Source organism: Hippichthys cyanospilos, chromosome 17, assembly GCF_059441005.1.
Source record: "Hippichthys cyanospilos isolate Australia breed blue-spotted pipefish chromosome 17, RoL_Hcya_1.0, whole genome shotgun sequence".
In the NCBI taxonomy this organism is placed as follows: Eukaryota; Metazoa; Chordata; class Actinopteri; order Syngnathiformes; family Syngnathidae; genus Hippichthys; species Hippichthys cyanospilos.
In genome coordinates this window covers 6,171,310-6,188,233 of record NC_142385.1, presented here as the reverse complement: position 1 = coordinate 6,188,233, position 16,924 = coordinate 6,171,310, and the positions used below count along the sequence as shown (strand labels likewise).

The 16,924-nt window shown below is 37.1% G+C and overlaps 2 protein-coding genes across 3 annotated transcripts in view; one reads left to right on the top strand and one right to left on the bottom strand.

Moving 5' to 3' along the window:
* Positions 1-1,130: 1,130 nt before the first annotated feature.
* Positions 1,131-1,858, bottom strand: cox19 (cytochrome c oxidase assembly factor COX19). The gene is made up of 3 exons (XM_088438498.1): positions 1,726-1,858; positions 1,477-1,588; positions 1,131-1,383 (listed from the first exon to the last, which is right to left on the bottom strand). The coding sequence occupies exons 1-3, from the start codon at positions 1,805-1,807 to the stop codon at positions 1,290-1,292; spliced, it is 288 nt and encodes a 95-aa protein (XP_088294624.1). The 5' UTR covers positions 1,808-1,858; the 3' UTR covers positions 1,131-1,289.
* Positions 1,859-2,982: 1,124 nt separating this feature from the next.
* Positions 2,983-16,924, top strand: part of LOC148409343 (arf-GAP with dual PH domain-containing protein 1-like) — a 33,806-nt gene continuing 19,864 nt past the window's right edge. The window contains exons 1-2 of one of the 2 annotated variants that reach the window (XM_088438950.1): positions 2,983-3,184; positions 14,425-14,552. In XM_088438950.1, coding sequence (XP_088295076.1) covers positions 3,100-3,184; positions 14,425-14,552 — 213 coding nt within the window. In that variant the 5' untranslated portion in view covers positions 2,983-3,099. The remainder of the gene's footprint in view (positions 3,185-14,424; positions 14,553-16,924) is intronic. The other variant, XM_088438951.1, reaches the window with a different exon arrangement.

Sequence of the window (16,924 nt, the reverse complement as noted above, 5' to 3'; positions counted from 1 at the left end):
GACAGGTTTGCAGTGGGCTTTCAAGCCATTGCTTAGTCACCAATTCAAACCTAAAAAAAGACTTGACCATGTGAGGCCTGGCATAAATATTCTCACTAAATACTATAAGTAGAAAACTCAAAGCGGTTCTGACAAGCATAGCCATACAGCAAAACACCCACACTTAGGTTTCCTTACACATTCTGAAAACATTATAGTAGGTTAATTTAACACTCTGAATTGTCACTAAGTGTGATTGAGAAAAATGGTTTGTTTGTGATTGCTCTGCGATTATGGCGTTATATTTGTGCCACAATTACGCACGCGCGGAAAAAAAGCGTTGAGCGTTGAAAATAAAACTGAGCGAGCGAAAACAGATTTTGAGCGCAGTAAAAAAGTTCTTGAAAAGAAATTTCTCGCGCAAAATTCCTTTTTGCTCGCTCGCAATAGCATTCTCGCGCTCAACATCTCACTCTCGCTCGCGATACTCCTCCCTCCCTCGCTCAACATCGCGTTTGCTCAACATCGAGCTCTCGCTCGCTCGAGTCGTTCTCTGCGCTCGCTCAGTTCTGTATATATATATATATATATATATATATATATATATATATATATATATATATATATATATATATATATATATATATATACAGAACTGTTCTCTCTCTCTCTCTCTATATATATATATATATATATATATATATATATGTACGCGAATATGTCCAAAAAGCTTAACTTTGGTTTCATTGCACTGCAACACAACCTCAAAAGCAATGACAAGATAACGAGAATGTCTCTGTGTTGCACATCCTGCTTTTCAAACATGTATGTGCTTGCATTCTAAGACAAGAAACAAGTCCTCAGAGAGCCATATATGTAAAAAAAATAAATGAGCATTTTATGCTTGTTTATTTTTTTTGTGAAATTTTATCCTGGAGCCAATCCAAGTCGATTATGAGTATAAGTTGTGGTACACCTTTTAACTGGTCATCAGCCAATCACAGGGCACAAAGACCTTGTTCCATGATTAGTTTTGGGAGGATCAAATTGGCTCTGTGAATTATAAATTGTGTGGGATCTGGGATGTGAAGCAACCATGGCGAAGGTTCTTAAGTCCCTGATAGAGATTCGGGTTAAAAACACACTTGCTGTACAAATACAAAAAGTTTAATTACATAAATATGTTCAAAAGCATCAACTTAAATTAGACATTTTAGCATTATATACAATCCCACATTACCCATTTCTGTACCACATTTCACACATAAATTTCTTTGATTTTATCTTCGGTATTTTGGTAGTGTGGCGTGTTAATGTTGGTTGTCTTCTTTCAATTGAATGGGAGGTGGGTCAATCAGGTCTTTGAATCCTAGTTTTTCCAGTGGTTCCTTCGTCATGAGCTGACTGCAAGGCAAAATGAAAGCCAGCATACAATCAATGCAAGAATTTAATTAACTGAGCATGGCGGTAACGTAAAAAAAGAACATTGAACCGCACTTTTCCATACGGCATTCCAGATAGTCTTTGGACTGAAGTCGGCACTTGGAATTGTCGAATCTGCTGTCTCTCAAACATTTCATGAACGTCTCCTTGAAGGCTTTGCACTCTCCTGAAATCCAAAAAAATAATAACAAGCACCAACTACCATCATGAAATTATTCCAATTAGTTCCACTTGCTATTTAGTGATAGCTGTCATCAAAATCAGTAGTCACACAAATTAAACGTTACAGAGGAAATAACCTACCAAAATGATCTAATGGGAACGACCCTTTTTCTGGTGGTCGAGGTTGAAAGCTTTTCGAACCGAAATTCATTGCAGTCGACATGTTTTTGATTTGTTTTAGAAAGTCAACAGTAGAATGGTCGCAGACGTGACGTGTAAGCGCGTCGATATGACCTCATAGCACTCGCCAGACATTTTAATCGAATCATAAAAATCGATTGCCTCCCACGTTCAACGTTTAACATAAATGCTCGTATATTTAAAAAGAAACTAAACGAACAAAAACATCAGCTATAATTTTATTTAAAAAAAACAAGCAATTTCTTCACATTTTGTCAACTAATTATTTATTTGCTATTTACATGTTTTTATTGCAGGACAATATTTTAATAAGACATAGGCCTTAGATTAATTGAGATCTTATTTTACATGTACTGTACAGGATAATATAATGGACGTATTGTTGGATGATTGAATGGATGGTTGGATAGCTACTATATACTACTCTCTTTCTCTATTTCTCTTATAGAGACGATCATTTAAATCACACAAGGCATACAATGAAAGCTGTGCTGAAAAAATGTTACTGATGGACACTGCAGCACATATATTTTGACTGTTTTATTGTGTTTATGTTATGTTGCCTTCAATTACCGAAATAATATTAGACTAGATTAAAAATTAGAGTCATTTTGTATAAAGTCCCAAATATACAATACATTATCGATGTCGTGTATATTATCTCGAATTAGCGAAAATACATGCTTTAATAATTGAGTATTTAATTAATTTTAAAGTAAATAAAGTAGTAAAAAAACAGTTAAAAGTGGAAGAGCTCAAATCCTCAAAACGTGCAAAGCAAAGCACGTTTTGAGCTGCAGTCACGTTACAAAAAAAGCAACCAAATTTTTTTTAAATTTATGTTGGAATTCCCTTAAATTGAGATAGTTTTGGTCATGTTATTTTTTATTTGCTCCATTTTTCCTTGTATCATCTGCAAAATGTGAAACAAATGTGCTATTTTAATACAACTATTAGTGCAAATAGTGCTTCTCTTTGAACATGTATTGTAAGGACGTAACATCACCACTGGGTGTCGCAGTGAACATACACGGAAAGATGATGGGTTGGAACTGAGGCGGACAGTAATAAAGCCATCACCCAAGAGGGTGAGGGTGGGGGTGGGGGTGTGGGAGGGGGGGCAGCGAGAGAGAGAGAGAGAGAGAGAGAGAGAGAGAGAGAGAGAGAGAGAGAGAGAGAGAGAGAGAGAGAGAGAGAGAGAGAGAGTGAGAGAGAGTGAGAGAGAAAATCCGGCTGACAGACAGGTGATGGTGTGTTCTGTCTGTTTGCTTCCAGTCGGCGAATGTTCTTGCGTCGAGCTCGGAAACGCTTACCATGGAACCGGAGGGGAATAACCGGCTCCTGCAAGACGTTCTGGCCAGACCGGACAATGGAACGTGCGCGGACTGCGGAAACCCAGGTACGAAAAGTCGCTGTCGACTAGGATGTGCCTATTGACACAATGGACTGACTCGCTGTCATTTTTTTTTTGTGGGGGGGTGTGGGGGGGGGGGGGGGGGGGGGCAAATAAGTGTAAAGAGCTATTGCATTTAAGGCAAGGGAGAGTACCATCAGCAAAAGCATGAGACACCGATCTGAGTGATATTAAACATAAATCGGTTTGTAAGTGTTGTCATGGTGGGTCAGTATGTGCACACCAGACATAAAGTGTCCTCTCCTGAACCTGCTTTGTTCCTACTGGGGTGAGTGTATCTGTACTCTTCAGTGAGATGATGGTATCATGTTGTAGGCTCCTGGCAAGCAACTTTGGATGCTAGTTTAATTCATTTTGCATTTTGCAGCGCCGGTTTAACCATAATTTTTGAGTTGAAATGTGTTAGAGTCCGTCCCCTGTGTCCCTTCAATTTAAACATGGTATTCTGATTAATTAAGAATTGTGTTTTGGACTATGATTTGAGGAGCAAAATCCACCAGTTTTGAATTCATCTTGATGGGCAGTCATTTTGGCACTTTCTGATGATTGAAAATTGAATCATAGTTGCTCAGGGCTCTTATAAGAACTGATCATGACTTAGTTTGTGAATGTCAAATGACCAAATACACTGAAAAGAGATTAGCAGTGATTGATCGTTACCTGAGCAACTGTAATGTCGTTTTTGGTCGCCAGTAGAAGGCAAAATGGCCACTACTTTTCAAGGTTAGATGAATGAAAATGGGTTGCTTCTGCTGCATAATTCACATTCCATAAACACAATATTAGTCAGAATACATTGTTTAGACCAGGGGTTCTCAAATCTTTTGAGGTTAGGGACCCATTTTAGAAAGCAAATTTTCCAAGGACCCCCCCCCCCCCCCCCCTTTGCAAATATTTGCAGAAACAAAACAAACAAACAAAAATCATTTAAACCAAACATAACTGTCCTCCTATTTAACAATATATTGAATTTGACAAGTATATTTGTTACTTTTAGCTATAGGGAAATTTAGAAAATAAAAATTGCACATTGCACGCCTCCTAACAAACCGTGTCAATTACCCCTCAAAAAGTTGCTGCCAATTATTTAGTCAAAAACAGCATTGACCTTGCTGGTTTCATCGTTTCGTTAGCAAGCAACTGAGAATACTTTCACAATTTGATATAAAATAAAATGAAACGAACACACACACACACACGTATATATATATATATATATATATATATATATATATATATATATATATATATATATATATTGATTAATATCAATCAATCAATCAAATTTTATTTATATAGCCCTAAATCACCGAAGTCTCAAAGGGCTTCACAGAATGAAAAGAGGTCGTACAGAGACATCTTTTCAGTATAAGGTACACAACAGCATCCCCTGTCAAAGCTCCCAGAAGGGGAAGGAAAAACTCAAAAACCCCAATTTGGGGAAAATCAGAAACCTCCAGAAGGGACCACAGGTGGGAGGAGCCCCCTTCCAGGCCCACAATTAATTACCCATTAATAACCCAATGTTCTGTCCTTTCTAGATGTTACAATGGCTTCTATACTAGGTAGACAAGGCAGGCCACTATCAATGCACAATTAACAGCGCGGCCATGAGCGGTGCCAAAAACAAAGACTCAGCCAAACAAGGCACAAATCTGTAACTATCAAAAGATAAACTAAATCAGTTTCAAAACGCCCAAATTATTTCGCGGACCCCCAGCAGTCAGGTCATGGCACCCTGAAGGTCCGCGAACCCCACTTTGACAACCACTGGTTTAGACTAGAAGGGGCTCTCACACACACACACACACACAACCTCCAAATGTTTGTCGCCTCATATACCGCCATCTCTGTTCCTGTTCCTGTTCCTGGAGTGGTATGGAGCCAAAGTGGCCACAAAGGTTCCAGGATGGGCTGAATGCCCGGCACTTGGAGGCGAGCCTGCCCAAGAAGCTTGGTACGGTTCCTCTGAGAACTGGCTGTAGCAGAGCACCTCTGAAGCCAGACTCGCTCTCGCAGATTTGGATGCAAAATCTGTGGAAACTTGAATAGCGCTGCTTTGCAGAGCCAGCCCACACCATTAGGTACACCAGTGCAATGTGTTTGTGATACGATGGCAAAGTGGTAAATTCACTGTTTGGCAAGAGGAAATAATATGTTGGAATAGTCTGGTGATTTTCATTTTTAATTCAGTGGAACAATCTTTTTCTTTGAAGATTCCACTTTTGCTGGATACAAATAGGAGTAACGAGTTGTGTTGCATTTTTTTGTAATGTGTTTCACCAGCTGTTGTTTTAATAATACGTTCTTTGTAACTGTATTCCGGGAACCAAAAGGGCAGATCAAATAAGACATAAAAACTCATGTTTTAAAGTATTACTTGTATGTGAAAAATTATTACACTAACTAATAAACCAATCAAAGACATTATTTGATATTTTGTTTTGTATTTTTTAAGAGTCCAGAAATGTAATCCCATGTTCTTACTCATTCGTTTTTTCAAATATTTTCTCGTGTTTAAAAATAACAGACTTAATCATAGACAAAATATTGACTCTTTACTGCTAAACATAGCTAAATAAATATGACTATCCATTTAAATGCTGCAGTGAAGTAGTTAATGCCAATTGTAAACATGTCTTGTAAATCACCCATCCAGCATTCTGCAACTTTTGAAAAATCTTGATTCACGATTTAGCTCATTTTCAAAGCTTTGAATTATAAAATGGCAAATTAAGTAGTTATCAAATAATTTTGATAGTCTGCAAATAAGCTAAGAGCTATTTTACCATTACCAGTTTTATTTCTATTTTGTATGCAATTTCTGACATTTTGTATGACCTGTCACACAAGGCTGCCTCTCACAGACCAGTCTTGGTACTACAAGAGATGTTTGTTTTAGGGGAGGAAGACACTTGACTGTAGAGCTATTGTCATGGAATTTTTTCCATATGTCAGCTAGCTCGCATTTAAAAAATCAAATGAAATATTTGTACTTGAAAACCTAGCTTTAATGTGTGCCCTGGGATATGTTAACCGATATCATTAACAAACGACAGTGTGTTTGTCTGTTACATCAAAAGACATTTTATGGTTTAAGTCCCCAAACGTGGCCTTATATACCCTTAGGTGTGTTGAGTTTAACAACAAACAGATCAAACATCTTTTAACGAGCCTGCTCGGAAACACTCGCATAATGTGACAAGCCATTATGCAATTTCAAGCCTAATCATTTTCATTTCCCTTCTTATAACCTTTGCGTTATACCCATATGGTACAGTGAGGTTAAGCTGGATGCTTCCATGACTTCAGCACGTTTGATTTTATAGCATCTGCAATTCAGCAATGTAAAGCCTCTGCCCTTTGCTAAGGACACAAAAACGAGCCGCATCCTCTGTATGTCTTGTTTGGTGGGCAAAAACGCTGACGAGAAATGACAGGTTGAACCTTGGCATCTATTTTTATATACTTTTTAATGACAACACCCAACCATAATTTTTAAATACTACTTATCCTTCTTAAGGTGACTAGTTGGAGTTGGAGCCTATGTGCCAGTTGAATTTAGGCGAGAGAACGTGAATGTTTTCAAAAATGTAGGAGGGAGCTGGAATACAGTAGCTTTACATTTGGAATACTAGTGAAAGCTGATTGCAGTAGTTTGAGTCATAAAACTTCAGAGAAAAATCAATCTTTGAGTTTCCTAAATGGATGTCTGAATTCAGTTACATTTATGAACAGTGTTAGGAAATAATGCATTACAAAAGTAATGTAATTAATTAATGTAATTACTGTAATGCACTGGTGTCAAACTCAAGGCCCGGGGGGCAAGATCTGTCCGGCCATATAATTTTATGTGGCCCGTGAAAAAATTTGTGGGGAAAAACAAGCATGTTTTTTTTTTTTTTTAAATTTATGTAGTTTTATGTATTTTTAAAAATCCCCAATTTCTCATTTACTGTTTCTACCAGCTTCTGATTTCAAAACTAGGTAAGTGTGTGAACACACTTAAAATCAATTTGACTTCACTGTCATACCGGCCCTCTGACAGAAACTATGACTACAATTAGGCCCACGATAAAAATGCATTTGACACCCCTGCTGTAATGCATTACTTTTTCATCTGATGCAGGATTGTAAGGCATTACACACAAAAAACTTGTCATATTTTATGTTGTACAAATGACAGTAATGCGCTTTACAATGCATTATAATACATAGACCCCACCCCTAAAAAAAAAAAAAAAAAAAAAAACACTCCTAAACCCGTTAAATTTATAATATCAATCAAAGCAATTGAAAACATGAGTGCTCTTCATTTGGTTGCCTTGAGACGGCGCTGCTGTATTATTGGTATGCAGAGAACTTCTTTTAGGTGGTTTTATTTGTACATTTTTATTTTACATTCCCAGCGATCAAGGCATCATTTACAAGTCTACGGGAGCAAGAATAATTCTTTTGGGTTAATTTTGAGCATTTAAGTTTGTTTAAGGTCATTCCACTGGATGTGTAATGAGCATAATGAGCTACATTTAGAATGCCAAATCCATATTTGCAGGTATGTTGGTAGAGGAATGCAAAAGTAATGCAATAGTGGTGTAATGCCTTAGATTTCAAATACAGTAATATAATAATGTAACTAATTATTTTGGAATGTCTGTAATGAGTAATAAATAATGCATTACAAATTTGAAGTAACTTGCCCAACACTGGCTATTAAAATCTTATTTGAGGTACCATAATGCTTATTCTAGTACTTTGTGCAAATCAAAGGCTCGGTTGCCATAATGTTGAATGATAGGATGGTCACGTCAAACTCAAGATTTATGTGGCCTGATCATCTATTCAACTCACTTGGATCTTGGCATGGCACACATTATTTTGTGCAGATGTAGAAAGAGGCTTTTAAATCAAAGACTACTCCAACTGACACTGGCTTCTTGTGTCAGCCAAGCCCCACCTTGTGCGCCTCATTTCCTTTTACTAGCGTTGTCAAAAAGCAATGTAGTAGTGAGTGCAGAGAACAGTGCATGTGCATCCTGTGCATGCGGTTTAGTCAGACACACATTCAACTGTCTGACTCAGATGGAGATGATCTCACAGATGAATGGCTGGTTGGTTGTGTACTATGTTCTACATTTTCCTTTTGAAATAGTAAAGGGCATATGGTAAAAATTTGAGGTTGATTGGCAAAAGAATCAAATTCTCATTTACTCTGATTAAGAATTGATATAAAATGCCCCAAAATGGATTTCATAAACTGAAAACAAAACAAATCGAGTTAACGTGCACTGCCAAGCAAGAGAAAACAACATCATGCGTCACATCAACATCAATTTCAAAATAAACACACTGCGTAATACATGGAAGTAAGTACAATGCCCGTAGAACAGGGGTGTCAAACTCATTTTTTTCATCATGGGCCACATTGTAGTTATATTTTCTATCAGAGGGCCGGAATTACTGTGATTCAAGTAAATTGTAAGTGTTTTCGTCACACACTTACCTAGTTTTGAAATAAGGCCAGTCAAAAATTGTTCAAAAGAGAGATTGGGAATAAGAAAATTCTTGTTTTTTTTTCAAATTTTATTTTTAAAAGTTGAAGACAACTCGCAATTTTGGTATACTAGCTGAATCAGCATTTGGGGAACCACATACCCATATATGTGTGTATGTATATATATATATATATATATATATATATATATATATATATATATATATATATATCAGATGGAAGATGGAAAATGAAGTTAATTTTTTGTAGTTATTTAATTTTTTTGTAATTGTCTGCCAACAGCAACATCCTCTCTTTAACAGACTTTAAATAAAAATCAATACTTCAATAGCATCTTTTTTTGCCTCCCTTTGTTTGACAGCTTATTTCAGTGAATAGAACACATTCTACATAATTCATTTAGAATCCTAAATACATAAAAAAATCATATATACTGTGTACTGTATATGAAATTTACAAATCACAAATTTACTCCAAATTTTATACATTCTCTTATTAAATTTAGACATATTTTTTTAATAGTATATTGTTTTAACTCTTTTTGAGCACAGCCATTGATTCACATATTTTCAGTTCCATAAATTGACACCTCGAAGAGATACACATATTTGCTTGCTGGTGGCTAGCAAAAGCAAAAAAAAAAAAAAAAAAAAAAACACTCAAGGCCGCACTGGACTATATGACACAGGGCTCAAAACATGAGGAAAAAGCCGTGCCTTATAGTCCAAAAAATATGGTGTGTTTGTGTATGTATGTGTGTGTGTGTATATATATATATATATATATATATATATATATATATATATATATATATATATATATATATATATATATATATATATATATATATATATATATATATATATATATATATATATATATATATGTATGTATTTGTGTGTGTGTGTGTGTGTGTGTGTGTGTGTGTGTGTAGGTATTAGAGATAATGTTGTTTTTTTTTTTTTCGTGTGTGTGACCTGCGATTGGCTGGCGACCAATCGCAGGCCACACTAGGGTCTAGGGCAGGGGTGGCCAAGTTCGGTCCTCAAGAGCCACAATCCAGACTGTTTTCAATGTATCTCTTCAACCAACACACCTGAGTCAAATCAGCGTTGTTATCAGGATTGTGCAAAGCATGCTGATGAGCTAATCATTTGAATAAGGTGTGTTAGTTGAAGAGACACAATGAAAACAGGCTGGATTGTGGCTCTTGAGGACCGAACTTGGCCACCCTAGACTCTAGGGTGTACTCCATCTATTGTCAGCCAGGATACTTATGGCGTTATATTTGTGCCACAATTACGCACGAGCGGAAAAAAAAATTGAGCGGAGAAAATCAAACTGAGCGAGCGAAAACAGATTTTGAGAGCAAGAAAAAAACTATTGAGCGCGTAATGATAAGAGTTTGAGCGCGCGCCGATGGAGTTTGAACACAGAAAAAGAAATTGCTCGCTCGAAATTCCTTTTTGCTCGCTCGCAATAGCATTCTCCCGCTCAACATCTCGCTCTCGCTCGCGATACTCCTCCCTCCCTCGCTCAACATCGCGTTTGCTCAACATCGAGCTCTCGCTCGCTCGAGTCGTCCTCTGCGCTCGCTCAGTTCTGTTCACGCGTTACGTTTGTGCCACAAAACCAGCCAATCAGAGCTTGTAAAAGCACATTGATTGACAGCTTTGTATCCAATGAGATTGCTTGTTGTGTTCACCCGGAACGAGCAAACGAGAGTGCGTCACATCGACGTAGGCGGGAGGGGTGGGCTTATATTATTAAAGTACAAAAACTAACAAGGTATTTCTGTCAAATGATACAATACAGTAATAATAATAATATTAAAAGTAATTCTCCAGCCCAAGTCCGTGTTGACGCACACTCGTTTGCCCTTTTCGGGTGAACACAGGGCAAACGAGAGTGCGTCAACGGATAGCGTACAAGCAATCTCATTGGATACTAAGCTGTGTCAATCAAAGTGCTTTTACAAGCTCTGATTGGCTGGTTTTGTGGCACAAACGTAACGCGTGAACAGAACTGAGCGAGCGCAGAGGACGACTCGAGCGAGCGAGAGCTCGATTTTGAGCAAACGCGATGTTGAGCGAGGGAGAGAGGAGTATCGCGAGCGAGAGCGAGATGTTGAGCGAGAGAGGGCTATCCCGAGCGAGCAAAGAGGAATTTTGAGCGAGCAATTTCTTTTTCTGTGTTCAAACTCCATCGGCGCGCGCTCAAACTCTTATCATTACGCGCTCAATAGTTTTTTTCTTGCTCTCAAAATCTGTTTTCGCTCGCTCAGTTTGATTTTCTCCGCTCAATTTTTTTTTCCGCGCGTGCGTAATTGTGGCACAAATATAACGCCATAGATACTCACCAGCTCACCCGCGACTCTAATGAGAAAGAACACATTTGATGGATGAATGCAACAAAAGAAGAGCATTCAACCCATAAAGACAGACGGATGAGTGACATAAAATGTATAACTGAGCGTTACCCTGGTTACCATCGTTCTGAATGTCTATGAGCAGCCAGGTGTTGCACAAGACATAGTTGATGTGTTATTTCCACGTTTTCTATTCCTTCTCTGCTCATATTTTGCATTCTGGGAAGAGGAGCAGAATGTCACAGGAGACAAGGCATAACATTTATATCAAGTTCATATGCATATAGTGTCTTTGCGCATGTATGAGGACTCCATTCTGACATACAAACCAACAAGAGCTCCTGGATTGTTTATATTCTGCTGTGCCCTCCAAGTCTAAACTTAAATGCAGTTGATTGAACAGAAGGCAAGTTGTCATTAATCAATACTATAAACTGCTTGGCAACTAAAAAAAAAAGAAAAAGTAAACTCTTTCCAATTAAGTCAACATGACAATCATTACGTTACAGATTTGTAAAACCAGGCCCAGCTGATATGGATTTTTTCTTTTTTGAGGCTGATGCTGATTCTGATATTTGACAGAATAAAATCAACATATCTTTCTTTGTTTGGGATCGGGCGTTGTCTTGTGTTGTAGCGTTATAATTTATGAAAAAAAAAATCGACAAAAAAATGTCTTTTTTGCCACATTTAAAAGAACTACTATACTTTTAAGAGTACTATACCAATAACATGATAAAAAAATAGTTGTGACATTTTGTTCTTTTACCTTTTTGACAAAATAGTTGTCATTGCTAAATTGGCATCACTAACAACTCTAGTAGCCATTTTCAGCAATAATACAGTATTATGTTTACTTAATTTAATGACTACATTTTTTCTCATGTGCAACTCTTATCTTTAATTTGTTCACTATCGGCCTTGTTAAAATGGATTTTTGGCTTATTTACTGGTCACTAAGAGTCAATGAGTTAACCTACTACACTGCAGCCCAGTAAAAATGTATCTTTGACGTCTATAGCCGTCAATGGCAGTGAATGATTTAAAAGTTTTTATTCTCTGTTGGGTGAAAATTACATCACACATACTTAAGCTCGGGGAACAACCAATCACGGTGCAGCTGACAAATGTCACATGACCAAACCCAGAAAACAGCTGTTGTGATGACCTGACCCTTGAGCACATGTGGTGTCATCTTCAGTTGACGTCAAGTATGTCATAATGGGAGTCCAGGCTAAGCTAATCAACAAAGTCATTGAATATACTGTATTATTATAATATACTGTATTGCAAATGTCACAAACGCCACCCAGTGGTTTTGGGGTGTCGGCTCCAAAATTTCTATTGCACCTTGATCTCGGGTTGCTGTTGACAGGGTTAATGCAAAAACTGAAGGGAATGCATGACAAAACATCGGATGTTCAATATGTACCAAAAATGACAACATTTCCTTTTCTTTTAATAGCAATAAATGAGCCTGACATGGGCTAAATTTGACACGTATAAGGTCAACCTCCCGTTTGCAAGCATTTAGAAGAGACTGCAGTGTTGCATATTGAAAGTCGTCATGGTTTGCATGTAATATTTTACATGCAATATTTTTGCCTCTGAGTGTTTATTTTTTTTTGTATGTGTTTCCTTTGATATGACATCAAAAAAACATCAAAAAGCCCAAGTCGGGTAAAAATCTCCCTCAGGGGTTCAACAGACTAGTTGTATAGTAATGTATCGTCATCATGCAATTATGCTGGCGTAGCGCACCATCCACATTTACAAGTGCATTATGTTTATCATCGGGGCGTCTGCTTCATTACACATTTTGACTTTCGCGCACTCTCGAGAGAACATCACATCTTTCATAAGCTTTAGTGACGTGGGCAGAATCAAAAGAACTGCGAGCCAGGATCTCGGTGTACCTTTCCTCACCACCCACAGGCACTTCTGCTGCTGTGTCATGTTGCTCTCAGAAAATCTCTCCCGGCCTGATGATGAGGCTTACAAAGCCGTGGTTAAAGTCTGTATCAGCAGATGTATTCGATGCCTTTTGAATATGTGCGCTAAGGCACTGGGATTGAATGATTACTTTTGCGTATCTGTCGAACACAGGTTGAACTGTTCATCAGTTTTGTATTTGCAGTGTTTGCAATTAAACAGCGTAATAGGAAATCCACAGCTGATCGATCATAAAGAAACCAATAAATATTCGTACAATTTCAAGTCAGTTCTGGATATCGTTTTATTAAATTGATGCAAATGCTTAGAATTTTAGCTTCTTGACAGTATGGTATATATTTTCCAATTTAAGTCCTCCATGAAAGCAGATCAACTCGCTTTGGTCTTAATCAAAGATAAAATATTACATCCGTTTGTTTGCTCTGTCAATTTGAATCCATCTTTTTTGTCAAAAGATGGGATTTCAAAAGTATTATCACATTCACGGATTCATCGGTTACTGAAATATCTAAGCATATAAATAAATAAAATTTATAAAATAAATAAACGCTAATATATAGTAATTAGATAAAAACATAATTTGTTCTCACATTTTAATGGGCGCTATAATGCTGTTGTCCTTCACAAATTGAATGGCAAAAAAAATCAAGCAATTAACATGGCTTTAAAGTTAATTAATTGACTCATTCATTGACACTGATGGCTATAGAAGTCAAATATTAAGTTCGGCAGTGAATGAAGTGATGCATCACTGACTTATCGAAGAATAAACTTGCATCACTTGCAGTAAATAGATAATATTACCACAAAATTATCTGCCTATTCCTGGAAGAACAATTAACTCATACGCTGCCATTGACGGTTATAGACGTCAAAATTCCAATTCTACTTAGCTAACAGTGAAGGAATGCATTTTTAAGAATGAATCATCCAATGCTTTAGATAGAAAATACAGCAAAACAATCAATTAGCAATTAATTCCACAAAAAAATGATAATAAGCAATTATTGTAGTATAATTGATCTTTCTGCCCGTCTTTTGTGTATGTATGAGATAAAGCCGGAGATCTGGTAATGAAACTACCAGTGTCTAGTTCTGTTTATCTAATTATAGAAGATCTGTTTCCTGTTTGCAAGCTAAACAGGATATCCTGAAAATTACATTTTGCCATGCTTCTGTGCTTTTTGAACAGACGCACAATGAACCTCTTGTGTTTTAAATTCATCTCTACTCTGAAATCTTATTGTTGGCCTAACAGCATCTCACCCATTCCTCTTCTCTCCTCCCATTCTCTCCAAACTCACCCGCCTTCAATCTCTCTGCTTGTTTACTTCCTGCAACCTCTCCTATTCCCCTCACTCTTCCCTCCTCTTTGTTTTTTGCCCGCAGAGCCGGACTGGGCATCACTGACACTGGGTGTGTTTGTTTGCCAGGCCTGCTCGCTCCTTCATCGTAGCATCCCGCACATCAGCATGGTCAAGTCGATTCAGGACACGTGGGAAGCAAGTGAAGTGCAGGTGAGGGCAGTGGCAACCGTACTGGCGTGCGTACGTCATCCGCCGGACATTTGAAGGAGCCACGATGCATCTTTTTCCCCTTAATTATTTCACAATTGATGGATGGTTAGGGAATCTGACGGCCTAGCTATTTTATATACAAGCAAAAGGACACCCTTCTATAATTTGTCCCACTTTGAAGTCAACATACTGTAGATATGAGGTCATCCTTTTAGTAGTTAAACAGGCTGTCGGGAAAGACATGGGGGGGGGGGGTAATATCGTGAGTCATTCAGTGAAGGTTGAGATGTGAGAGTAATAAATGAGAGCTAGTGGGGACTGAAGTTAAAAGTAGAATGGCTGAATAATATGCTGATGCCAAGCAAGGTTTGGATGCACATAAACCTTCCAAACAGGACAAATTAATGTTACGACTTTTATCTGCGAGTTTATAACATTTAGTCAGTATAACATAGATATACTTTACATCAGGGGTTCTCAAACTGTTAGGAGTCAGGAAACCATATTTAGGGAAACAAATTTTTCAAGGACCCCCATTGCAAATGTTTGCGGAAACAAAACAAAATCATTTAAGCCAAACATTATTCCCTTTTATTTACCAACAGTTTGACAACAGGTATATTTGTTACATTTCAGCCATACTGAAGTTTACAAAATAAATATTGCAAATTGCACGCTTCCTCATAACAAACTGGGTCAATTTTCCCTATACAGGTTGCTGCCAAATATTTAGTTACTAAATAATCAAGCTCTTTGATGACGACGTAGATTACGTAGTTCTATTTGACAAATTTCAAAATTATAATTTATTTAAAAATATATTAAACTGGTTGACTTGATTGGTTTATTGAAGAGCCATTCAAAATTTCGTATAAAATAAAATTCACAAAAAAAAATGTTTTGCTTTTCAACCCAAATTATTTCACAGAACGCCTGCAGTCAGGCCACAGACCCCACTTTGAGAACCACCATTTTAGCTAATGTATACAATTTATTTCTTGTAGCTTGCATGTTAATAACTGTAATTACCTCAGGTTCTTATGGTTCATACAGGAAGATTTGACAACAGAGTCCATCAGAAATTCCATTACTGACTCAATTGCTACCCAAAACAGCAGCAGCAATCTGCTAGGTACATTCTAAATTGTACTGCATTACCACATATTGGAAATGAGTTCCCTACACAGTATTAAAGTTCATCAACAATAAGCATTCAGGTAGTCTCTCCAGTGATGTTCGTCCATATATGTACCGTATTTTCTACACTATAAGGCACACCTAAAACCCTTATTTTTTTAAAAAAGCTGATGGTGCACCTTATAATCAGGTCTGTCTTATAAATGGATCAATATTGAGATTGGGATTCGTAGATGGGGAATGAACTGATAAAGTAAGCTTTACCTTTTTCTTTTGTGTGTTTACAGTTGAACAAGGTTGGTAATATTGATGTTTCGTTATTGGAGGTATTGTTATTACTTTGAGTATTACTAAATTGTGATTGAAAAAGTTCTAAAAATATGTCATTGATTGAGGGTGCGCCTTGTAATCCGGTGTGCCTTATATATGGAAAGGTTTTAAAATATGTCATTAATTGAGGGTGTACCTTATAATCCGGTGCGCTTTATAGTGCGGAAAATACGGTAACTCAAAATAACAGCATAGCATATACTACTACACTTTTGTTTGTTACCTATTGTTCAAGATTTTTGTATTTTTTAACCTCAAATCGATCTAGATTTTCAAGAAAATGGCCCTGATGATGTGTCATACAGAAGAAACATTGTTGAGTCACCTATGGAAAAAAAAAGGAAATTGATATGGGGTGTGTATATAATACCAGCACGCATTCAGCAGTTATTCCCATTAATTATTTAGACGGACATCTTTGTTATTGCCTCAGTCAAACAATTTGGATGTTTATTTTCTTTCAAATCTTTTTGGTTGAGAATTTGATTGAAAATGATCCTGAAAGAGCATCGTGGAATAGTTGTCAGCATATCTTTTATCAAGTGAGGAGAACATCTCTGAGTGGAATATGCATGTGCTACGCTTCACTTGTGTGAGATTTCCTTTCATATCCTGTAACATTCTTCTTTGCTTAATTAAAGTCTCTAAATTGATGTGAAGGAGAGTATGAATGGGTGTTTATCTGTAAGTGCTCTGTGTATCTTGCAACCAGTCCAGTGTCCTAATGAGGTTAGTGCACCAGAGATCACCATTTAAGGTCAACAAACACTTACTACCATTTAATTCACACCTACAGTACATAATGTTAATTGTACATTACACATGTAATAGTGTATATAAAATCACTTACCGATGATATTTCAATAATATTCTTTGAGTAAACCTAATTGTGGAGGTCAATATCT

Excerpts from the sequence above, each read along its gene's own strand:
- cox19 (XM_088438498.1), bottom strand. The coding sequence starts at position 1,807 with ATGTCGACTGCAATGAATTTCGGTTCGAAAAGCTTTCAACCTCGACCA. Across the intron at positions 1,589-1,725 it reads GTTCCCATTAGATCATTTTG|GAGAGTGCAAAGCCTTCAAG; the intron begins GTAGGTTATTTC and ends TTTGGATTTCAG. Across the intron at positions 1,384-1,476 it reads CTGGAATGCCGTATGGAAAA|TCAGCTCATGACGAAGGAAC; the intron begins GTGCGGTTCAAT and ends TTTGCCTTGCAG.